The sequence below is a fragment of the Malurus melanocephalus genome, unplaced genomic scaffold, assembly GCF_030028575.1.
Source record: "Malurus melanocephalus ecotype Western Australia unplaced genomic scaffold, MMel_1.1 scaffold_23, whole genome shotgun sequence".
In the NCBI taxonomy this organism is placed as follows: Eukaryota; Metazoa; Chordata; class Aves; order Passeriformes; family Maluridae; genus Malurus; species Malurus melanocephalus.
The window spans coordinates 154,862-180,148 of NW_026623255.1; the positions used below are offsets into that span (position 1 = coordinate 154,862).

Genomic DNA, 25,287 nt, shown 5'->3' on the forward strand with positions numbered 1-25,287 from the left:
TGCATGGGGGCCACCATTCACACAGCTGCCACTTCTGTCCCCTGGTGGAAGTGTTGCATTGACATGGCTTGTGCACCACCACAGCTGCACTGCAGTAGATGTGCAGCTCTCACTTTAGAGGCTGCCACTTTCCTTCAATCCACCTGCATAATTGCAGGGGGAGTCACTCCRCAACCCACCTCTAAATGGCAAGTTTAAAAACAGCCCACCAGGCAYTTACACCCCTTCTAGTGCTTCACCAGCAGTGATGTGGCATGGCAGGAATGGGCTCCTGACTACAGACAAAATCATGTCCACCCTCCTGCATAAACACTGCAGTCAGCTGAATCTGGGCCAGGAGTTGGGGAATTAGAATAATTATTAGTTACAGACTGATTTTGTTCCATGCTTCTATTTAGATCAGCTATGCCATGAGAGTTGCCATAACAAAATCAAAGTAGCAGTCTTGAGACAGTGATGTGACCATTTAGGTCTGAGAATTAAATAGCTGGAGCAATAATCTACATTAGTGAAAGAAAATACAACTAGGAAACGCCAAGAAAAAAACAGCACAGGCTTCATACAGACAATTAGATAAGAGTATGCTCACCATTTCAGGACTTACATCTGGAAAATAAAAGCTCTAAGAYGTATAAATGGAAAATGCTGCAGGCTGTTCTTCTTATCCCTAGAATGAGGGGTATTCTGCAAAAGTCACAACTACCTTTTTAACAGTTTTCAGGTAGGAATGCCTAAGGGACATTAGTATGTCTTGTCTGCTTATTAACAGGCAGCGCATGAAGGAATCAGAGGCTTTTCTAAAACAAGACTAATAAGTTATGCATCCCATATGAGCTTTTAAAAAAGAAATGCTACATACAAGTTCATGTTCAAATACTCACTGCAGGCAGAATAATTACTAGAGATACTTTATTGTCTACTAATTACATTGATCACTGTTTTTCCACGCGCATGTCCTCCTTCCAATTTCAGAAAAGCCTTTGGAACTTCAGAAAAAGAGAAGACTTCATCAATAACTGGTTGAATCTACAGAATAAAGAAAAAGTGTCACAATGTTAAGAATAAAATAATGTATCACTCTCACACTTCAAAATTGTATGAAGAAAGGGGGGAGGTTTCTTTAAAGTATTTAGGACAGGAAGTTGCCAAATACTGTAGCCACTAACTTTTAAGCTTTTTCAGGGATACCTCTGCATGCAGAAGATGACTTTCTGCTGCTCTTTGCCCAAGTTTTGAAACACTTATACTTGCATAGTTTAGAGCCCTTACCTGAGGATTCTACCACCATGCAAGGCTCTAACTTTTACATCCTTTCAAAAGCTGACACTGGTTTAACTTTTTGTTGTCCACAATGATATACTGGCAAAAATAACATTTCTTTTTCTCATATTGCTATACTAGTTTTCTTGTTAAACCAAAGAATTCACACAATGTCAAGTATTTTAAAGATACTTATAAATCTGACGCCTATCTGCAGCAGTACATAGCTCAGTACCCTTTAAAGACCACAAATGAAGTACAAAAAAAAAGGCCACCAATATTTGTTGCTGAGTCATTTAGCTACACTTGAAAACTCAGCCACTGTGTATTCCRGGAGGCATAAATCATTAAACCCAGCTTGCATCAACTTCTATTTTGGCATTAATTTTGTAGAGTGGCCTTCTGGATTGTTTTAGACTCATTTCCAACAACAACAGTAAAACTACTTATTCACTCTCCCCATTATTAACTAAGGAGCCYGAATCCTCTGTAAGCATTTATTTTCTTTAGATATCATGGTGTACCAACAGAGGCAGAAGAAATTTCAGCTTTTCTGAACAGTAYTTGTCACTGCTGATGCAAGGGAAGAAGGTTTTTTCTGCTCTGAAATTCTGAGTCAGCATTCCAAATGCCAAAATAAGATCTCTATACAAATGCACCTCCCACACCTCCTACCAAAGATCTACCTCCCCTGAAGCTGGTCCTTTACCTTGGATCCCATAACACCCACCCCAGTGCATGTTCTTGCACTGATCCTAATCCTCTTATCARAGGAAAACATGACCAGATGAGTCTGCAGATATCTTTTGCAGTAGTGGAAGATTTGACGTACCAAAGATTCAAACACATTTTTATGGTGCTACAAGATACTTTTCAATTGTGTCACAGAAAAAATATCTTCAGACATTTTCCTCATAGCTGTGAGCAGGCACCCTCTCTTGTTGAGTACTCCAGCACTGCAAGTTTCCCTGTGCTGGCAGGACATGCACCTTGCTAGATGGAAAAGGAATACAGCACCAATAAGGACACAGTGTGCCAGTATTGAAACAGTGCTGTCTTTCAAAAGGTTGCCTTGCTTTTACCAGAAGACGTGGGGTTTGCTTGCAGATGTGCTGCTTAGAAGGTGAGTGCAGCACTAGCAAGGAAGGTTTTTTCATACGCGCACACTCTCCTAGCAGCAGCGCTGACCACCCAGCACCCTTCCCTACAGCACAACAAATGCTAACTGATAGTTGTCCATGCTCAGAGAGGTCMTTTTCTCAGCTCTTAATTTTCTCTTCATTCATACACTGTGTCTTACCTTGACATCTACTCCCTACACTTAAATAACTACTGGCTTTGCTTGTATAATTGTAATCCAAGATATCAGTACTCTTAMTCTGCACCACAGTATCTCCTAATAKYATCACTAGAYTTTSCTTTCTATTTTTTAAAAGCAAGCTTAGCTATAGTGTGAAACTTTACATTGCAAAAAATCAGGAATGAGTGAACCTCCTCTGAAGAATACATCAGAATTAACASACAAATCACTTGGAGAGCAACTGTGCAAATAAGTATAGTCASCAAGTGCCTCCAACTTGCCATGCAACAAGGCACAAGGCTGAATAATTTATTTCCCTTGTTCTGCCTGGACAATCTCTGTAAACCAACCTCTAGCAAAGTGAGTAGTAACACCCAGCAGAGGAGCCACAAAGATACCCCACCTGAGGAAGAAATGTTGAGYATAAATGATCAATGTTCGAGACAAACGTCTGGCCAGCATCCAGCACAGAATGGAAATGTTGTCTTGGACATCAGCAAAGTCAGAGACGTGGATTCAGGACAGCACAACACTGAATTAGACAATGGTTTTGGGTAAACGGAGCATCTGAGTGCAGCTGCAGCTGCTGTGACTGTTAGCAGGAGGAACGTGCTGCTGATCAGTACAGACTGTTTTGAGGAAGACCAACGCTTGCTTTCATAGCAGATGCTTGGGAAAACACAGTTGAGGAACCTTGAGCCAAGCACAAGGGCAGCACTTGTACACTGCTTATTGTTAGTGGTAGTTGCATGCAAAGCYGTGCTTCAATTAAGGGGAAAAAAAAAGATCTAGAAACCCAGCCTTCTGGAGCATGGATACAGATGACCCTGACAAGGCAACAGGCTACAAGGAAGGGAAACGTATTCAGGAAAGAAAGGAGGAGAGCAGCACAAGGGGATTTGAAGTGCAAGGGATTCCAGGGAAAGGCAGAAGTTAACTTCAGACRTGTGCAGCAACTGAGAAAACATGAATAACACACTTCACTGTTCTGCTACCCACAGTCCCTTACTGTGGTTGCAACTTATAACCCTGGCAGAGTGAGGTGTGTTACATCCTCAGCCTGCTGGATAGAGTTCAAAGCATCACATYTGAAAAGTGGTGACACAGTGATTCAGAGGAGCCCTGAATTCAGCCTCACAGTTCAAAACACCATGGGTATCGCAGSCACCACATGCTCAAAGCCAATCTGCTACATTGATGTAACCTCTAGCTTCATTTAAACGCTGGCTTTAGGCAGTGCTATAGAGAGACATGAATACTGAACTGATGATCCTGGCAATCTAGAGCATTAAACATTTTAKCTGGCTGGCTGGACAGTCCCATTGTTTGACTAACCCTGAAAGGGCTGACCGTGTTGCAGCACAGTGATTCACTCAGCCTTTACCATAATCCACTGACTAAGATAAAATTCTTCCTGTGAACAGACAAACAAGTAGGAGAGCGTCTGCTGTTTGTTGAATGTGTGATAATAAATGGAGATTAACTGGATAATAAAAACACTGCCTATTTACAGCCACGCATCAGTTCCTTGCCAGAGGACACCTATTTGTTCAGGGAAAAGGGATTAAACTAAAGTCTGTGAGAGAAAGGATTACACATACCCACATTGAAATGTTTATCTGAAAACAGATTGGCTCTGAAAGGTATTTTCTTCCTCTTCATTCTCTCCGATGCAGGACATACTATAGAAATGAATCTCAGGTCTCTTGAAATGAACTCATTTGTTTGGGAAAAAAAAAAAAAAAAAGAAGAGTAATTGCTGATGCAGATTTAGGCTACCCTACACACAGCACAGAGGGGGTATCCCAGCCACTCCAGCTCTGAATGCAGYGGGCAGTGAACAGCACTGGCAGGAGTTGACTGGTCAGCAGCAATACACTCCTGCTCATTGCAAATTCAGACCCACCCTTGAAGGTCMMACTTTCTGTGGTAGCCAGGACACARAAKTTATCAGCAGGGGACAAGTGAGAAAACACGAAAGGAATGGAGACAGCTTTGACCCTCATAGTAGCAACAAGTCGCTTCAGTAAGTGTGGAGCTTTTTCCTGCCACTGGAGGGAGAGCAAGAGCCTTGAAATTCTCAGGAGAGGGATGAACTGAGCGCAAGCCGAGTTCAAAGCACAAAACGACAAGTGCCCTCACTCAAAGGACAGTGACAGTGCACTGGCTCTCCCCCAGGTCTGCAAAGGATCCTCGCTTGGGAGWGTGCCTCCCTCGCAGCTGCTGCCTCTGACAGCTCATCCCCTTCTGATGCTCTGGTGAGGCTGCKCAGCCTCCCATACACCATCCTTCAGGAAAGGTACCTGCAAGTGCACAGAACAAAAGCTGAGATGTGCTCCACCAGATATCCATCTCCTCCTGAGGGTTTGCTGTAATGGGAAAGACCTGCCTGCTGTTTTTATTCGCTGAGTTAACAGACAAAGGCGATCTTCCTCCAGAAATTAYTACCGTGACCATGAGCACCAGTCTATGAGAACAAACGAAGAACTTGACAGTCTCCTTTTCCTTTAGTGAGTCTCTCATCAATGTCAACAAGAATCTTGGAAGAGAAACCATTAAAAAGAACAGTCTTTGTACTGGAACTAAACAATTGGATATCCATTTGTTACTTTATTGTCATCCCATGGAAAAAAAAMCCCTGCTGTTTTGGGGGATTCCTGCTTTAGCTGAGCGTCTTCTCTGCTGTACTCATGTTCCATTGCTCTTTGGATCTTAATCTCATCCCTTTCTTCATCCTTTCTTCTCCTCAAAATGGCATGCAACAACATATGCTGAACCTCATATTGCTTGCCAACAGCAAATTCTAGTGTCAGCCCTCATTGAAGACAAAGWTTGAAATTCTTACCTTCTGGAACAGCTGGCTCTAGTCATGTGTTGTACAGGTAGCTTTGCAACTGCATAGTACTAGCACAGAATCATAGGATGGTTTGGGTTGGAAAGGACCTTTAARGACCATTCAGTCCAACTCCCCCTGCCATAGGCAGGGACACYTTCCACTAGACCAGGTTGCTCAGGACCCCATCCTTGAATGATATGTAAGGAACTTATTCCTTTCTGTGTTTTTATTAACTTGTATTTCAGAGCAGATGCACTTTTATCCATGACCACGTTAAAGGACATCAGGTACAGGATATTTCTGTCCCAAATACCTAACAGAAGTAAAATTGATCCAACAATACACCCATAAGAAAAACAGTGCTGCAGTGGTTAAGACACGGSAATGGAAGGCAAGTGTCCCAGGGTCTAATGCCATGCCACAGCCATCTCACCAACAACTGTATTATCMGGTCTTATTTGTTTGGTTATCAAGCCAAAGTACATTCTTTCGTATCAAATCTCTAACAGCAGCCCACAGGAGTATCATGTACAATTATTAAAATGCTAGTAGACAAATCCCAGTTAAGCAGGCTATCACAGTGTAAAAAAGGTTTCCAAAATTTCTTTGTTAATTAGCTCTGACAGAACAGCTTCTACAGCACACAATAAAAGCTTCTACAGCACACAATAAAAGTAAGAAACTGCAACAAACCCAGAACTGCAATGTGTGTTAGCCTAGCCCAAGTTTAAATCAGTAGAAATAAGGAAGATCCTTGTTTTAGTTATGTACTGTATCATGCTGAAAAACTGTTAACTAAAGTAAAGATCAATTCATCTCCTCTGGAATCCCCTGTCAGGCACATTCTTGGTAATTGTCCTGATATTTATGCTGCTAAAGTAATCTGGGACAATGTTACCATAATTCTTAAGACAGAACCAACTTTAGTACAGTTATATATAARTACACATTTATATATGAGAACATATCATATGTAGAGATTAGAAGATTAGCCCTGCATGATCCACATCTTCCCAGTCTCAGCAAATTAAACTCACAACAGACAAGAGCATCCTTTTTGACCCTACACTTTACCCCTGCACTAGGCACAATTCCTTCCTACACTAAGGGGYACAGCTCAGAACACMRGGACTGACTTTCCAACAATATCCARTTACATCAGGCTGAGGGAACACATCTGATTAAATGCCCAAGTAGATGATGATGAAATTTTTCCAGACCTCATTGTGGCGTATGTGAATTTACATATTCAAACGCTATGTCCCACAGTATGCAAAATTTCCATTAGTGCCCTTCACAGATGCTTTATGATGTAACCACATAGCACCTTCATAAAGAGCACAAGCAAGCTACCAKGTCCTGCACAAACAGGAGCAGGTATGTTTTAATAAAAATCACAGTGCTGGTGTTTTTTTGGTGGCCATGACAAGAGGTAGAGATAGAGGTTCTTTTTGGAAGAGAAAGGGCTGAACAGAGCTTTTGGCAATGCCTCCTTGATCAACATCTCTACTCCAGCCAACCAACCTGGCAAGCAAATGCACTGCAACAAGAAAACAAAATGTTAAAAGCAAAAAAAAAAAAAGGTGCAAGCTTTGCAATTTAACATGTAGAAAGATGGTCATCAGAACAAGTGTGAGTGACTAAAGAGAGGGGGGAGAAGGACTAATCTCAAGTTAATTTAGACATTTAGGTGTAGAAACCCCTATACTTAGGCACCCTAGTGCCTTTTTTAAGAAAGACTAGAGCAGGCACCATCCAAGGGTGAGTTTTCAGACCTGTCAGGATACTTTAGCACAGTCACAAAGTCTGGAATTACTCCAGAGAAGGCCACATGTATAGATGCCATGTTTGGAGAACATTCAAGGACTCAGTTTTACATTCACTCTTTTATATTAATAGAGATGAGAGAAATGCAATAATCGTGCAATAAGGGCCAGGGAAAAAGTTACTTGCAGCACTATAACAAGATGAACTGAAATCAAACCAATACACACAGGTTAGGATACAGAGTCCAGAAGCTGTGATGACCTACACTAGCAGTAGGTTAAGCCATCTTAAATCATGGCCATCCAAACAACTCTCAAAACCCATGTCATGTCAAAATGGATTACCATATCCATTTGTGTTATTTACTTCCTGAATAGCAAAGACCAGCAATAGGAAACAATTAAATTCCACATTTTAACAAGGTATCTCAGAGCAAAGCACCAAAGGTGGATAAAGGGCATTAGCCCTCATGGGTAGACAAAGAAATTATGGTACCAAAAGGTTATGTGATTTGTTCAGTGTTGCACAAGACAGCAGCAGGGCTAAAGAACAGTGAGCATCCTGCCCTCCAAACCATAACAGCAGGTGCTAAGTCCAAAGCATCTAGTGTCTTCAGCAAAATGTATAATCAACACTATTCACAAATTACATTAACATAGGTATACACTTGTTCTTTTTATGGGTGCTGTGCTGGAACATCTATCTAAAAAGCAAACATCAGAGAGAATGATCTATTAATTTCATGATTGGAGACTCTGCCCTTTAGCCTTCCTTCTGCAAAAACAACTTTCATCCATCAGCCCATCTGATGCAACAATGCTCTGAAGGAGAGAGTATTAAGTCACAAGAAACACTGCACACACACTTATTCGGCATTTAAATAGCACTGAATTAAAATGAATATCCCATTTCTGTTGGGTTGCACATTAACCCACATCCTATCATGGTCCTACAGGAACACACAACACACTCAGTGCACCCCCTTACAACACTAAGGAGTCTTCTGAGCCTGCCTTCCTACACCAGGCTTCATTAGTGMCCAGTTATGAGTTAGAGGCTTTCTACCAACTTAAATACTTATATGAATCCGGCCTATTTTCACCAAGGACTAAATGACATGTCCTTTGGGAAGAAATGTTGGGCAAGCAGCAAAAAGAGAAAATGTCACTGTGAAATCCACAACACTGACCAGAGATACACCAAATTAATTCCTAACAAGACTTTCGGTGATGATGCTTCAGCAGTGTGCCAGCAGATCTGTGTACTGAATTAAAGGTTTTGTTGATTTCAGTTGCCTTTAGATGAGAATTCTAATTCACCAGGAATATTCTACCATGGAAACAGACACAACAGCTTCTGACATGGACTTTTGTCAACTTACTTGGTGGAGCCTACTGAGACAGTCCTTGCTGCTTGTAACTAACTGCTGCAATTCAAACCATAACGGGGATTCTCCAGCAGTTTAGAATGTAGCCAGTATCTCTAAAATTTGTCAAGGAAATACTGAATTTTCCCCTTGCCCACAACTGTTGCAGCAGCCTCCCATCCCCTAGTCCTGCAATAGTCTCTTTGCAAAGTGTCCAGCTGCAAGGCAGAGAAAACAGTTTGTAAACGGAAARTGGTTTTACAGTTCCCAGAACTGACTGATGTGCAGGTGAATTACACAAGGAAAAGAATTTTCTTTCCTTGTGTAATCCCAACTCATCAAATCCTCTCCTTCTACTCTCCAMTAAAGAAAGGCTGTTAAAAGAACTMCTCCTCAAAGCTGACATTTTGCAAATCTCTCTTCCTTGCTTCAAAGATCATCCAGGTGAAAACCAAGTAACTTTCAAGAAAATTGCTTATTCTTCATCCACTGAAGGCTTGAGAATCCTTTTGCTTTCACAAAGGAACATGATGAACTCATCAGAACTAAAAATCTCTCTTGATGCAGAAGGACTATAAGGAGAAACACTGTCAAATCAAAATGATCTGTAMATTTTTCAGAGGTATGCTTTTTAATGCTTCAATAACTGTAACCATCATCTCTTTTTAATTTCCTTCATTTAATCCCCCTCATCATTTATTCTTGAAAAAAAGCCTCTCATTTTCAGAAGCTTTCCAACTGCTCTCTTATTCACACTTCATACAAATCTCAAAATTCTTTTCTTTCAAAGACTGAAATTTCAAAAATACCCCAAAWCTGCATTACTCAAAAGAATTCACTTAATGCTAACAAGTTCAACTACATGAGCTCAATTTGCTGGCTTCCCCAAGAGTTCTTAACACACTTCATTGCTTTGTGCTTTTTTAACTTGTTCTTTATTCTTTCTCATTCAAACATAAACATTTCTTTTTACTTACTTACAGAAAATTGTGGTACAATTTCTCCAGTAATTCTCTCCTGCCTTTATTCCAAACACCTACTCTTCTGAATGGATGGTCTGTCCATTTAGGAGAACCCCTGTGTCTAGACAATTAAAGGCCATAGTCTTATTAATATCTGTCTAAATGGAACACAACTGTGTCTTATAAAATCCTGATGACAGCTTAGATGTTTACAACATTTCACAAAATAGAGGAAAATGCTGCTAGAATAATGACTCTGCAGACAAACAGGCTGACATTAGGACCTGTTTTTGCACAGAGAATAAAAGAGCAAGGAAATATCTTTGTCCTCATGATTATCTTACAGCCAGAAGTACATCAGGACATTCATGCATGTATGACGTACATTTTAAGTGTCATTGCAATTCACCTGTCCAGGTTATTAAGCAAAGAACAACGATTAAGCCCTCTCTCTATTGCATAAACAGGTGTTTCCCAAGAGGCTTTCAGGAGCATATTCTGCATTTGTTTTGCATACAAGGTAGGAGCAGAACACAAAACAAATTGTGACTGGCTGAGAACAGGACAAATGGTAAGAACAAGACAAGGGCATTTCTTTTGCTTAGATTAGATTTCTTTTGCTTATAATTTAGTAGTGTGACTGAATGCAATCACAGGATTGAGGACCACCTTCTACAACTTCTTTCTTGACCATAGGATTATGCCTATAGCACTGGACATAATGCRAAGCAGAGAACTTTTTATTCTTATCAGCAGCACTGAGGTGGCAAAATAGAAGCAATCACATTTTAAATACAACAGCAGTTTATTTACTATTTTCCAAACTCTGGAACATACTGCATACCAAAAAAAAAAAAACAGGGCTCAACATTCAAATTAGAGAGATCTWAATTTTACTAATACAGACATATTTTGAGCACAAGATGGCAGTTCACATACTGGAATTACCAGCAGTCATGGCAGACTCTGCTTACTCTTCTGCTAAGGTACCATATAGAATGATTAACAGCAGTTGTCCACGTTCTCTACTCTTGGAAAATTTCATGTTGCCAAAATTCCCAAAGAGGACACTGTTGGGACCTATATCACCACACAACCCAAAACACAGGAAATCAACTGCTCACTCCCACAATGTATTTTGTAACAAGCTCATAAACCTGGAAAGATCACAAAAGCAGACTGTAACCTTCTTTGCTTTTCCCCCAAGTCCACTAAGATTCCCCAGAAGCTTATGAATGTTCCCAATATTCCAAGTCACTGTGCTGAATTAGCACAAACATCATACTCTGCAGCACTGAAATAATGAAAACCAAGACTCTTGTCACTACTCTGCCAATGGAGATCATGTATTACCTGCAATAATCAGAATATTCTCATTCTGTGCACACTAAGGGCAGGATGCCCAACCATCCAGGCAAAGCAATGTTGCATATGCAGATACATAGCCATGTCTATTCTGACCAAATAAACCAAAAGACACCGCTTAAAACATAATTTTCATACAGAGTTTCGTATTAAATTATTCCCACTGGCAAAAATAACCAATAACTGGACATTATTCCTTGTAACTTTGTAAGCTTTGAGTTTTAAAAATGTATACTCAAGAGGGAGAAGGCAGAACAGTTTTAAGGCTTATGAACTCCTAAATTCCAAGCAAAAGGCAGAAGTTAGAAACTGGAACAAGCTGATTTTTAACTAGTTTTCCTCACTGTGACTCTCATAACATTTTATTCCCCAGCAGTGAATAACCATTTTTGGTTCCCATTTTTGAGTCCAAGCAGCATCTCTTTCAGCATGAACACCCATTATTGACATACCTTTCCAGAATCAACCAGTTCTGCTATTTCATCCAAACTTGGGCCACTTGGCATGAAAAATGCCCACCGATAATGAACTCCTTTAAGGAGATGCTGCAAGAAAGATCACAAATCTATTAAAAAATCATAAGAGCAAACTGAAAGGGGAACTAAAAKCAATGACAGACTCTCCAGAGAAGTAAGTTAAAGAAAAGATATGGAAAAGACATGGAAATTTTATGCTAGTGTCTGAAAAGAACAGCACCTAAGCATGTAGATTGAATGTACAGACCAGGATGTTGTGTTACCACAACAGGATCAGGGTGAATTTTGTGTCCAATTGCATGAGTCAGCTAGTATAGAAAAACAATTACCTTGCCCCTGCAGCTATAAACAGCATTATTTGTTACATAAGAGAGAAATAAGCACTCACAAAGAGGGTGAAATAAACCCAGCAATGTGACATTTAGAACCTTCCACTTCAGTATCAGTGATTTCATTTTCCACCATCATAGCTGCCAAAGTCATCACTGTCCAGTGACAGATGGCAGCTCACATGAAAAGCATTTTGGGAAGATATCACATGCACAAGTCAAGAGCATCTCTTCTGAGTAAGTCATTATAGGAATAAAGCCATCATCTGCCAAAGAGAGATGATTTTTATATATGGCATAGAATCCTCTTCATCATGGGAAAAATGCACACTGAGAAATAATATTACATTTTTTGTTCCCAGTCTTTTCATTTTGTTTTTGGGCTTTCTTGTGGAAGTACTGCTGCAGGACTTAAAATATCATTCACCCAAGACTTTGCAGGAATACCATAGCAACTGCTTGAAAAGCATTCATTTGGAGAGCAAGTACACAAGTGTAGGAAAGAAAGAGAAAAGTTCTAAAAAGCCTTACTGATATGGCCACTGGCAGAATGTTTTAAGATCCACTTATGGAAACTAGAAAAATCAGTATCCCCATCCAGACACACGAACATGAAAGAGATGAAAGATTTACTAGCCACCCTCAACCACTCTTATTAGTCTCTGATGCTGGAACAGGATGAAAAGAATCAGTCATGGAGCAATGTTTTGAGAGAAAGCCTGACTGGCCTACAGCAAGTAACAAAACTGCCCTCACTTCAGTGAGGCAGGGATTTGCTGTTTACTATGAAACCCTGGCTGTCAGCAGGACTCACTAGGGAGGCCATATGGAAAGGGCCACAATTGAAAGAACAATAAGGAATAAAACTTCAAAGCTCCCCAAACTACTACATACACCCAACAGCACAACCCCAACAGATTTCTTTTCAGTGCAAGAAAGAAACAAAGAACAGTAGCGCCTTCCCAAGTATGCTTAATGCAATATGAGGACAATGCAACAGCTGCCCCTACATGAGCTCTGTGACTGATATCCAAGCCACAGAAGGAGTAATTAAAGTACTACAAAATAAGAAAGGACATAGGATTTTGTCAAATACCTTTAGAGTTTTGGAACCGACAGTGACTCCTGTTTGCAACATGCCATCAGCCACTCCAAGTTTGTCCATATTGATCAGGAAAGGTGTCACTAAGGTAACGTATGTTGCTCCTGACCATTTCTTCAATAAATCTAGTGCCCACTTCTCAGTGGATCCACCAACATTATCTAGGATAAAATCAAATCTGCACACATAMAAAGAGCAGGTTTAAAATCATGATATGGGRAAAATAACTTCACTGTAATTAAGCTAATTRAAAGCAGAAATCAGCTATACATTTTYACATGTCACTRCAATACAAKAAAATTATCTGCCTGCAAGATCACWGCAAGAAAGTCCCAAGACTTCAGCAAAGTCCCAGCTTAGTGTACAATGGGATTTAGATTTACAGGTTATTGCCCATTCACTGTGCAGCAAGTACAGGCTATTTAACAAGTACACTTAAACCCCAGAAAGCAAACTTAGATGCACTACTACATTCTGCACTTGCTTAAAGCCTTCTAGAGCTCTATCTCTTCAGTCCTCTTACAGAGGCTACTGGAACAGTCTTGAGGTCTAGTACTGAGCAATATGGCATGTACATGTGAAAGCCAGTGTGGACTCATGCCCTCAACTAGGAATAGCTCTTGTACATGCTGTACTTACATGAAAGTCAGTTCCAGTGGCTAAAATTACATAAACAAATTATTCTACTAACATTTATTTCCTCACATCTTTTCTTTGACCCRATTCTCAGCTTCACTTCTCTAAGCCTTTTTTGACCTCCTTATTTGTTTAGGGGCCATTTTACCTCTCCTGACACCTCTCTTCTTCACATCTACCTATTTAACATCAAACCTAACAATGCAAAGGATATAAAACCTTCTCCCCGTKGAATGGGTATATGCAGCCTCTGGCAAAAAGCCACAGTTTCAGTGTTCTTTCTCATTATCCCAGCATGTGAGCCTGTAAAGGCTGAATAGGGCAAGAGGGAGCTAAGCACCTGTTCTGTTAGATGCACAACTTATTCTCATTTTCATCTATAAATTTCCAGCAATCTCCAGATATGTATAAGCACATATCTCCAATRTAAATAAACTACAAATAAGAGGGGAAACACTTTATGAAAATTAAATAGAAAAGTTTTTATCTCTCTGGAATTACAGTTTTCCTGCCTGTCTTCCAAGGGTGTGATTTCACRTTTAAAGTTCAGTTAATGTAACAGCTGCCAACAAGAGAAGATCATAAATACTACTGCTCCTGGAAAAAACAGCTGACTATGGGCTCTAAAGAGTCAGTACAACAGAAAAATGGAGGGAAGTAGGAACATCCCTCTCAGCAGAGCTGACTGATTAGACTAGTTGCATCATTAAACTGCATCCCAGGACACTGATGTTGCTATCTCTTARAAAGGGTCACTTGCTAGAATGGGTGTTTAGCATTTAAAGTGTTGAACTGCACAAAGGCAAATTTAGCACTGACTGCAAAATTCATCCTGCCATACAGACAGTGTCACTACCCTCACAACTGCCCTCAGGCCTGCTGACAATCACACTACAGTTAAAGGACACATGGCTTCTTAGCACAGTTATCAGTAAAATTCTCCCACAGACAGAGCAAGAGCTTCTATTTCCCCTCCCAGAAAGTTAGTTCAATCTAACTAAAAAGAGCAGTGTAAATACTGTATTCAGATACAAGTCACAGTAGACTACATTTAAACAGATGGAGATAGATTACAAAAGCAAAAAATACTTCCGTTCTAGAGAAAACTCCCAAGACAGTTTAAACATAGCTGCTGTGACAAGATAAATGTGATTGTTTATCAGAGGCAGCTGTACCCAACGTTACAGAAGAGAAATTTACTCGCAGCTGAGTTGCACAGTGGCAAATCAYTACTTCATGATATAGCTCTTCCCTCTACAAGATAAATTTTGTATTTACCAGCCTCACTCAGGATTTCAGAGACTTGTTTTAATTTATTCATGCATTGTATATTCTCCAAGATACTTGGATGAAAGCTACAAAACTGTTCATATCACAGTCGCTGAAGAGAAGCACATGGAAGTGAGCTTTTCTCCACAAGCCCAATTAACTGGCTTAGACTTACAATGAAATCTGTGCTGGGCATACTCACTTGCAAACTGCATCATTCAAAAAGGTGAATCTGTTTTACAAAATAATGCTTTAAAAATGAGGGGAAAAATGAGAGAGTTCTGATAGAGTCTAACAATCAAAAGGCAGAAGGTCTGACTGCCAACTCCTTCATCTCAGCACTAAGCAACACAAACACTCACAAGGGTAATGTTTTAAGCTGCTCTTCCAGATTTCCAGATTTATAATCAATCACATCATCTGCYCCAAGCCTTTTCACCAGTGTGCTGGCATCATGAGAGCAAACAGCTGTCACGTGAGCATCCCAGGCCTTCATTAGCTRAAAACAAGTAGAAAAAAAAGAAGTCCAAAGATTAAAATTTAGTGAAATATTAAGAACAACTGAAAAAGCCAAAGTCTCATTATATTTATATAACAAATGAGCACRTTTAATAGGAARTGGGGAGACTGTTCCAGTACAGGATAATTTGTCCCAAATCCCAGACAAAATAATGGCTAGAATTAATCAATATTTAAGGTGGTTGGGGGGAAGGAGGAGTTGGTGTGAAGGAAGGAGTATTGAAGGTTTTTAATACCATTCAAAGATACCAGGTCTCATGACAAATAAGGCTCTCAGTTTGCCATCTGAATCTGTCAACTAAACACACACCAAGAGGTACTGTCCAAGTTGCTGATCTACCAAACTGTCACCAGATAYACCGTTAAATATTTTTAAATATGCCCTTTGGATATTTCATGTTACTGCAAATAGGTTAAGTACTAGTAACAAGAAAAAGAAGTCAGGCATCTCTGATTTACCACAATATCAGGTTATCTTCTACTCCAAAAACTACAACAAAGCAAAGGATTTTTGCCAGTTATTTACCTCTTTTGGCATCTCTTTTTTCATTCACAGTAATACTTTTTACCTTTATTTTGGTAATTAATGCAGTTTACCAGGATTAATCGGTTACAAACTGTGACTAGTCAGTGGCTGGTCAGCCTTTCATACTGGAAGTCACCTGCTTTATCATTGATCAGGCAAATAACAAACAACAAAAAAATCTGCTGTAAACATCTTTAAAACCACGGTGTTCATGGCCTAGTAATATGGAAAATACTGATGCTATCACCCAACTCCTGTATTTTTAAATATTCTTGAGAGAAAGATGTATCAGCATAGAACACTGATTAGAATCAAAGCCCCCAAACTAACTGAGAGCATGAAAGAGGATGTTCCACAACTAATGGATCAACAAAAGAGCATGTTGACTTTCAATGTTTAGAGCTACTGGAACAAAGACAGACAAAAGGGCAGCAGGGCAAAGACAGTGAGGGAAAGTAAATTAAGCCTCTGTGCTTTACATCCACTGCACAYAAAAGCCTAGAGGCCTCTCACATCATTTGACCAACTACAGCAGTTGTGGTRGGTACATTCTCCAACAGTTTTTCTACTCATACACCAAGTTGTGTTTGTATTTAGAGCATAGAGTTGAGATAATCAAAACAGGCTAYGTATTACAAATTACACCAGTCAAAGATTTCTTACACTCAAATTGTGAAAAGTGTTCTTACGCACAACTCCTTTCTTTAAAAGTCCCTGCTTCCTACTTGAAAATAATATAACATAACAAATGGAAAGCAATAAATCTGAAAATACTTTACTTTTAGATATATCAATCAGCTCGATCAGACAGGTTGATCAGTAGCTTGCTATTTCTCTATTCCTTCTCTCAATTTCCTTCTGGGTTTTTTTTCAYACTAAAGTGCTTGAAGATTCATCCTGGACATGCTGGTTTATATTACCTGCACAGCAAATGTACCAACTCCTCCTGAAGCTCCTAATATTAATACTCTGCAAGAGAAAATTAAAATATATTTAATAGTTCTTTAAATAAACTCTAATTATGTATTCTAATTTTTTTATACATCTGAAACTGAATTATTTTTAGCAGAAGATTGATTTCATCATTCAATGTTATTCAAGAGTGATTAACTGTTCAGACAGCCAGAAGTGTGACTTATGATTGCTGATCAAGTGTCCTGTGCTAAAAGCATTACYTCAGCACAGCCAAAGAGACTTCCTCATAGGTGCTTTCCACTAAATGCAGGCAGTGGAGCTGTCAGGTWGTAACATTTATCACCCAAACCCCTGTACCTGTCCTCACTTTTCCAAATATAATTGTTTCGTTTGGGACAAAATCTATTTAGATTAATTTCTGCTCCCAGATTCCACTGTCATATCTCATAAAGAAAAACAGATCTGATTCACCAACATTTTACACAAATAAGTCTTATCTAAGGAAAAACATAGTTTGGTATCATGTTATTTAAGGAGCCTGTGAACTACAGAATATATGGAACATAATTTTCCCATATTGCATTATATTTATCTAAAAGATAAAAGTATAATGAAGTACCCTCACCATTAACAAGTTTAAGTTCTTTTAAATTAAGATAGGTGTCTTTTTCTTTAGAAAAAAAAGCAGTAGAAGTTTTCTAGTTCTTTCCAGTACCTCTCAACATGACCCTGTAAATGCCAGGTTGTGAAAACTGACATGCAAGCAAGAAAATGAAATGAGTGTATTACCAAATTATTAGCAATTGAGAGCTCATTTTAACTGATCACCCAAAATTAAAAAAAAGTATACAAGTTTACTTGCATAAGGCCTAACTGCTAGAAGCCTAATCATTCTTTAAAAATATCATCCAAATATTTTATTAAATAACTAAACATCAGAAAGTGAATTAGTAAGAAAACCTTGCAGCTCAAGTTGCAAACAGTGTGTGGGCTTTGGATCTGTTTGCTAATTCTAAGACAAAAGGAAGATCCAAGATGAAGTCCTGACACAGGATTGGGGAACATCATGTTTCTCAGAGCTTCTGTTTGCCAGAAAAATCTCAGAATCTTCAGAAGCTGGTGACATTGCCGTTTAAAATCTCGCAGTGAAGGATGCTGAAGGAAATTGCTTTTTACAGTACAAAACTGTACTATACAATCTGGAGTCTCAGTTTACAAAAGTTCTTTGAAGTAGCTTAAGAGACTTGGCTTTGGTCACAGTATCCATTTTAAAATGCTTCTTCTTTTGTAACTGATCAGATTCTGTTCCCTCCCATTTCACTGATCCAAGCTGCAAAATTCAGATTAAGAATATGAAACCACAATGCCTGCAGCTTTTAAATCTGCCAAAATGTACTTATCCTCAGAACCACGCTTCTAACGACAGATGCCTAGAGCAACATGCATATTTCAACTTTACTACACTTGAAAAGGCTCCATGATACTAYACTCAAGATACTGGGTTAAGCCCATTTTTATCCTTAAAAAGGAGAGTCAAAATTAAATCCTTTCAAAAAATATTTTCAAACCTCCTTTACAATTTTACTCCTAAGTTAAAGGGCATTTCTTCTACTACACATTTTGGTGAAAGCTGTCATCTTAAAATGTACAATTTGCTCAAAAGATTTAGGTAACATTTTCAGTTTGGGGAGCAGCTTGACTAGGACATTTTTTTATTTTCCCCTTCAATAAAAGCCCTCCAGGTTTTTCAGGTAGAAATACTTTACAGATTCAGTTTCTTCCTACATCATATGTGCTATTTTCTACCACACCTTCTAATTAAAACTCCACATACTGTGACTTCAAGAAAGCCCTTCATTTCTGAGACAAACTACATTTGCACAGGAGATCTGTCAGCAACAGCTCAACAAATCAGCATTTTTACAGCACTGACAACAGCAAGACACACAAGTAAGTGGGGAGTGTTTGAAGGTGCTGGAACTGTTAGGATGTACTGAAGGATCACAAATGGTGGCAAATGCCCAAGCAGGATCAGTTTTGTCTGCACTGCTTCAGGAAAACACAGCCAGGAGAAAACATATCATAGAAACRACCTGTTTTCACTGCAAGGGTGAGCTCAGGAGTGAACTAATATACAAGTAACTATGTGCACAAGGGAACAGAGTAACAAATCCTCTGACCTGGACAGAGAACCAAGAGAACCAATTCTTTCAAAGGAAGAAAATGAACATTCATACCTCAGACTTTCCTCCCTTCTGACAGAGGCACAATATTCACGAAACCCCCCACAGGGCTCTAGCAGTTCAAATGATCATAGTCAGCAGATCTCTCCAGAGAAGCACACCATGAGATTTGAAAGTTTAGCCCTTCYTCCTGGGCCCTGCTTAAAACCATGGTGTGATCAGAAACAAGCATCAGAGAGACAAGACCTGGTTGAGCTGTGTGTGCCCCCACCAGAACACACAGAAGGTGGGGAGTGGGTGTACAGATCAAAGACTAATATTTTCTCCAGAGTATAAACAACGATTTTCAGTGACTGATTTACATGCAAGATAAAAAATTGAAAAATGCATCAATTTTCTATTTTTATAAAATCAATGTATTTATTGAATAAATACATCAACTTTACTGAGATATAAAATTTCATTTGATTATGACAACAAAATGTTCCCAAGAGATTTATTCCTGGATCAAGAAGCGTTTACCCTATCAGGAAGTTTTATAACCTAGACTCAATTTGTACTTCTCAACAGATAAAATKATGAAGTAACACAGACATTGAAAAAAATGTTCTTGGGGCATTATACCGTTGAAATTTTCACTGTAACAATATAAACCAGAAGTGTATACTTGGTAGTTTACATTAACAGAATCCAGCATCTCTGCCCAGCATACATAAAAGTCTAAGATATTGCTTCTGTATTTACATAAAGACTTTTACTTAATAGCAATGTAAGCACTTTGAAGAACCTCTCAAACTGTCAGGTTTGTTTTTATCATGCATTTTGTGAATACAGAAAGCAAGATATTTAACAGCTAGTGTTGAACAAGAATATCCCCTTTCCACTGAAACAGGTCAGTGGCACATAGGAGAAGCTCTGCAGGTATGCACAGAGAAGTTCAACACAACATATGACAACACAGTCATATTGCACATTTAGGACAGTAAAAATATTCACTTTTAGCTTGTACAACATTACTGACATTAATTACAGTGGTATAGAATAAAAGCTATGAAAAATGACTGGAACTGTAGTGAGGCAAGGGACTTCACAAACAAYGAGAACACACTTCAGGTAACTTGTAAAAACATAACCTATGAAAGTATTTGCAGATGGAGCAGATAATCTGTCAGATCAATGTACAGCCAGACACTGGACTATTAGCAAGTATTTCTGGTTAGCCCACGCTAATGCCTTGTAAGAGGCAAAGAGAACAATACACACCAATACAAAAATCTCGCTGCTTTTAAGATGTCTTAACACTGCAAAAAAGCAGCAGTGAAGAAGCTTTCATCAAGGAATACAGCTGCTCTGTCACAACTGGATATGCTTTTGTGTGCATATACACCCTTCTATACAGCTATTTACAWACAACTACAGGAGCCAAAAAGACCAACGTAAAATTACATATTTAGGTATACCAAATACATGATCTAAACAAATTAAGAAACACTGTTTAAATTCTTGTAATTTTTAATTATTATCTTGAGAGTTCATGGAATATAATTTTGCACAGCCCCTTCAATGCATTTTAAATACTTTCCTACAAGTAATTTTTCAGGGGAAAAAAAGCACCATCACGTAAGTCRTTCACTGCTGGTTTTACAGTTCACAATTTATAGACAGGAAATATAATAYTTTTTAAGTACATTAAAATGGGGGTTTTGCTGACAAGAGTAATAAAATATTTATTTGAAACACAAAAGTAAATATTAAATGTAAAGACACATTACAAATGCAGTTTGAATTTTACTGTTAACAATCCAAACACTTACCTGAAGATTGGAAAGACACTTTAAACAAGGCTAGCCTATCAATGTATCTTTAGGTAAATTCCATTTACATGTGAAAGTTAAGATAATAAAAACTCTAAATACTGAAAAATAAAAAGGTAATCTTAGCTAGAATTTTATTACTAGCAGGAAGTTGATTTCAATGATGTCTCTTTGAAACTCCTTTGAATTTTGCAATTTCGTTTTCTCAAAACATTGTTTATCTTTAGAAAAAACAATTACTCAATATTTTCATTATGAAGTTCATGGGGACACAYGAATGACCACTCACTTGACTGTCTTCTAAAGATGCAGGTGAAGAATTTCCATAGATCTAGTGTGTTTTGCAATGTGTTGCACTACAAAGTATCAGGCTAAGATAAGAAGAGGTCAGGCATCCAGACTCCTACTGCCAATAATTACTTTATGACCTAAATCTTTGAAGCAGCATAGTAATTTTAACTACTATTTTTCAACTCCCATCTTTCACTTCTCCTCTTATTTCCATTCTGAAGATCTTGCTGTTTACTCAAGCATCCAAAGGTCAAAATAACTGAAAATTTCAATTATCAGGAGAAAAATGGTATTTGCTCCAATCTTTCAATACATTTTTCCTCATCTGCCACTGTCAGATCAAGAGACTRATAAACAAAGTCAATTTTTCTATTTCACTGGCTGCTTGTCTTGCATGTTCTCTTCTTGTCTGCATTCCTGACCTCATCAAAGTTGTGGTCTGCAGGTCAAGTAAGAGTCAGTCACCTGCTCATTTTTCCCTAAAAAAGCTGGAAAATCAGTCTGTTCCACCTGACCCCTGCATGTAGGAAGTGAGTGAACCACACCTCTGACCTTGAAAGGGCTTTTCAAGTTGTCSGTGAGTTGCCAGTATAACTCAGAGGTATTACATTTGACTAGCTGTCTTAAAAGGCARAAAGGCAAAGTCCCTATAAATCCCTGGAAATAACATCCTTAGATTCTCTATATAGCCCATACATTAGACATACATTGGATTATCATAAAATCATRGAATGGCCTGGGTTGGACAGGACCTCAAAGATGATCTACTTCCAAACACCCTGCTGTGGACAGGAACACCTTTCACTAGAYCAGGTTGTTCAGAGGTCCATCCAACCTGGCCTTGAACACTTCCAGGGGTGAGGCACCCACAACATCTCTGGGCATTTTTTACCTCTATATAGGGACCTCATCTGAGCCCCCCACTTCTCTCAGCAGCTGTGAAGACCGAACCCAGCATYCTCAGGCAGGTGATCTTTAAGAATGTCACGGTATAGCAGTCTTTATCACTGCTGGACGTGTCTTAGAAGCAGCTTATCAACATAAAAATGAAAATCTTTAGTTTTAGCAGCAGAACTATTCACTTACCTTTTCCCTCTACAATTACTTTGGTTCAGTCCTCCCACTTGGTTAACTGCAGACCACRCAGTGAGACCAACATATGGTAAGGCAGCTGCTTCTGTGTGGCTGAGACACTTCGGCTTAAAAGACACCTGAAATAAAACCATATCTAAATCACACAGCAGCTCCTATGTGACACTGAAATATTTAAGCAAGCTTTACTGAATCACAGATTGTGTATTGCACATTTTCAGCCATCTTCCCAAGTAGCTGGCGTACAAATCAACCCAAGCACTAAGAAATCAAGTTACTTAGAGACTGAAGAAAAAAAATGTCAGTCTTTATAGCTCTGGGGTTTTGTCTGTTACCCAGTTTTGGAAGTTTACCTCATTTCCACTAGCTACCACGAACTCTGACAGAGTGCCCTGTTTCCATGGAGGAATTGCTGCCCACACCTAAAACCAAACAGAAGACAACTATCAATTTTTGTAACTTTGCACACAATTGCATGTAGACAGAGGCTCCCTTCGTTAAAGAAGTCTTATTTCTAATTGACAGAATGTCTTCACTATTTATCAGTAACCAGTTATAGCTTACTTTATACCAAAAATATCACAAAACTGACTAAATGATGAACTGGAAGGCTATGTAAATAAATTGTATCATTGTACTGTGTATAAGATATAATTTATAAAACCTTCTAAACTACTCCCATGTCAAGAAAACTCAGATTAGCGGGGTGAGGATGGCACAGAACCAGGATTTGCAGTACTAAAATGGGTGAAATGTGAAAGCAACCGGTGAAGGTGAAAGCAAACAGTATCAGCATTTGTGTGGGCACCCATGMAGTGCTTCTTGGGTTAAGCCAAAGTTCCTACTCCAATTAACTCAAGAAAAATAATCCCAAGAATTCTTCTTGTTCAAATTCTATCTTCAATTAAAAACAAAGCAGCATTTCGAGTGTGCGCTTATAAACAAATAAATTCCACTCTTGCTACCACTGAAATGGACCAAAAACTAGAACACAGAAGGAAAATCAACTTTCAGAAGCAAGTCTCTGAAATACTGTGTTGTTCAAAGAAAAAAATGAAGGGAAAAAAGTATTTTARGAACTTGCCATCAGATGGGCCCTATTAAGAGTGCAACAGCATTAAAAAAATAATTACAAAGAAAATGAATGCTGAACATCTCATAGCATATTTTAAATATACATTTGGGGAAAAAATAAAATAAGAGATTGGGGATATCACCTCATCTCCAGGTTTGAAATAAGACACAGCCAGTCCACATTCCATAATAACACCAGAGACATCTCGACCAAGTGTTAGTGGAAATTCAGTCTCGTCAGTTTTGAGTTTCAGGGGATCCCGCTTCATATTTAACGCRGTTGCACCATAACCACCTGCAAAACATGGGATCAACCACAACATACCACACTRAGTSTTCATTCATTAATTGCACAGCTCCSATTAGAAAGTATTGWSTATACATTATATAACTCATTTATGTTATAACTGAAGCATGCAAAAAAMCTCCAATATTTTATATTTTTACAGATTTTGCAAATAAAGAGCAAAACTCGGTCTAGCTAATTTACTTATAAAGAAATGACTCTCCATAGAGTATTTAGTATGTGGTAACACTTTCAGAACTTCCAAGTCCACTGGAAATGCTGCAAATGCTCCATTTTCCAACAGCATCATGTAGCTACAGATCTAAAATAACTCCAAGCTTTCCATTTGTCTTGTCATATAAAGTACTGTAAAAAATATTAAGGCGTATCTCCTGAGTAACCTGAGATGAGAGGTTCTCTCCTAAGATGAGAATCTACTTCTACTGAGTAAGCAACAGACAAATGCTGTGAAGTCTCAGAGTTACCCATCTAATAACTGTGCTCAGCCTGAATTTGGGTATATGCGCCCATTCAACTGTTTGGGCAAGTCTGCCTAGGAGCCCTATCATGCTAGAAAGTGTCTTAAAAGGAATCCTTCAATAGCAAATGTCCCATTGCCAAGCCCCGARCTATACACAAAGATTTTTAAAAGTTCATTTATTAGAGACCCAAAACACAGATTACAGCTCTGTCAGCGGGCTTCCTGCAGATATATTTGCTCATTCCATTGAATCTGATTTGATACGCAAGCACTTCTACACATGAAATATAAGGTATTCTACTACCACAATTTCCTTCCCATGTTTCAAACCGAGAAACTGAGTAGAAATAGCTGATTAAATCTATCAGATACAGAGTTGGGCAGAGAAAGATACAGATTTCGTGGGCGGGATGACAGCAGGTGCCCAGATGCCAGATCAGGATGGGCATGGCAATGAACAACAGGGTTTGCATTAGGTCGCAGATGCCTACTCGGCAGTAACTTGGACCTCCGGCCTCATTCACCTCAAAAAGAAGGGAAAATCCAGCATCACTCGGGGGAATGCTGCTCCTTGGACAGGCAAGTCTCTCGGTCAGAGAGCAGCACCACAGTCACTCCATTAAAAGTTCATCCTCGCAACACACACACACTCTTGTAAGGAGTTTTTTTGCATCGTTCTTCCCTAAGAGCTTGAAAAAAACCTTTTTGTATCGTTCTTCCCCGAGAACTGGAAAACAGTTATGCTTCCAGGAGGCGGCGGTTTTCCACAGAGCTCGGGGACACACGTGTGCTGAGACAGCCCGGACACTGGCGAGACAAATGTCTGCTGGGGCAGGACGGAGCCGGGGCAGGACGGAGCCGGGGCAGGACGGAGCCGGGGCAGGACGGAGCCGGGGCAGGACGGAGCCGGGGCAGGACGGAGCCTTGGCATCACTTGGGGCACCGGGAGCCACCGGAGCCGCAGCCCCAGCACAGCCCCTGCCACCCCGGCAGCCCGGCCGCGGCAGCTCGGCCTCGGCACTTACTTCTCATGCTGAGGTCGATGGGGTTCAGGCTCGCAGCGTGAACCCTAATGATGACCTCGTTCGGGAAGTGTATGATGGGGAACGTCATGTCCCTGGTGAAGCGCAGCACCTCGTTGCTGCCGTAGCGGTCTATGACCCAGCTGGGCATGGCGGWMCGMGCCCGCGGAGAGGCGCGGAGCCCGCGGGCCGGYGCCCGCCCGCTCGCCCAGCGCAGCGCCCGCCTGCCCGCGGTGCCCCACGACAGCATGGCCGGGGCAAGCGGGCCGGGCCCCGGGATGGCTATCGGGATGAGACCCGGGATCGGGATGAGACCCGGGATCGGGATGAGACCCGGGATCGGGATAACGCTGGGGATCGGGCCGGGGCCCTTGCCGGGTCGCTGCCGCTGCCCTCAGCGCTCGGCCCCGCAGCCA

The 25,287-nt window shown here is 39.8% G+C and overlaps 1 protein-coding gene across 3 annotated transcripts; it reads right to left on the minus strand.

Moving 5' to 3' along the window:
- Positions 1–173: 173 nt before the first annotated feature.
- Positions 174–25,279, minus strand: RTN4IP1 (reticulon 4 interacting protein 1). 3 transcript variants are annotated; one of them, XM_057390129.1, is made up of 9 exons: positions 24,875–25,278; positions 23,226–23,377; positions 22,362–22,430; positions 22,003–22,127; positions 16,634–16,682; positions 15,031–15,167; positions 12,758–12,941; positions 11,309–11,401; positions 174–1,026 (listed from the first exon to the last, which is right to left on the minus strand). In XM_057390129.1, the coding sequence occupies exons 1-9, from the start codon at positions 25,119–25,121 to the stop codon at positions 910–912; spliced, it is 1,173 nt and encodes a 390-aa protein (XP_057246112.1). In that variant the 5' UTR covers positions 25,122–25,278; the 3' UTR covers positions 174–909. The 3 variants fall into 3 exon arrangements, with proteins under 3 accessions (XP_057246112.1, XP_057246111.1, XP_057246113.1); XM_057390128.1 differs by lacking the exon at positions 174–1,026 and adding an exon at positions 4,487–6,936 and having other exon boundaries at positions 24,875–25,279; XM_057390130.1 differs by lacking the exon at positions 174–1,026 and adding an exon at positions 6,959–10,785.
- Between the last annotated feature and the right edge of the window lie 8 nt (positions 25,280–25,287).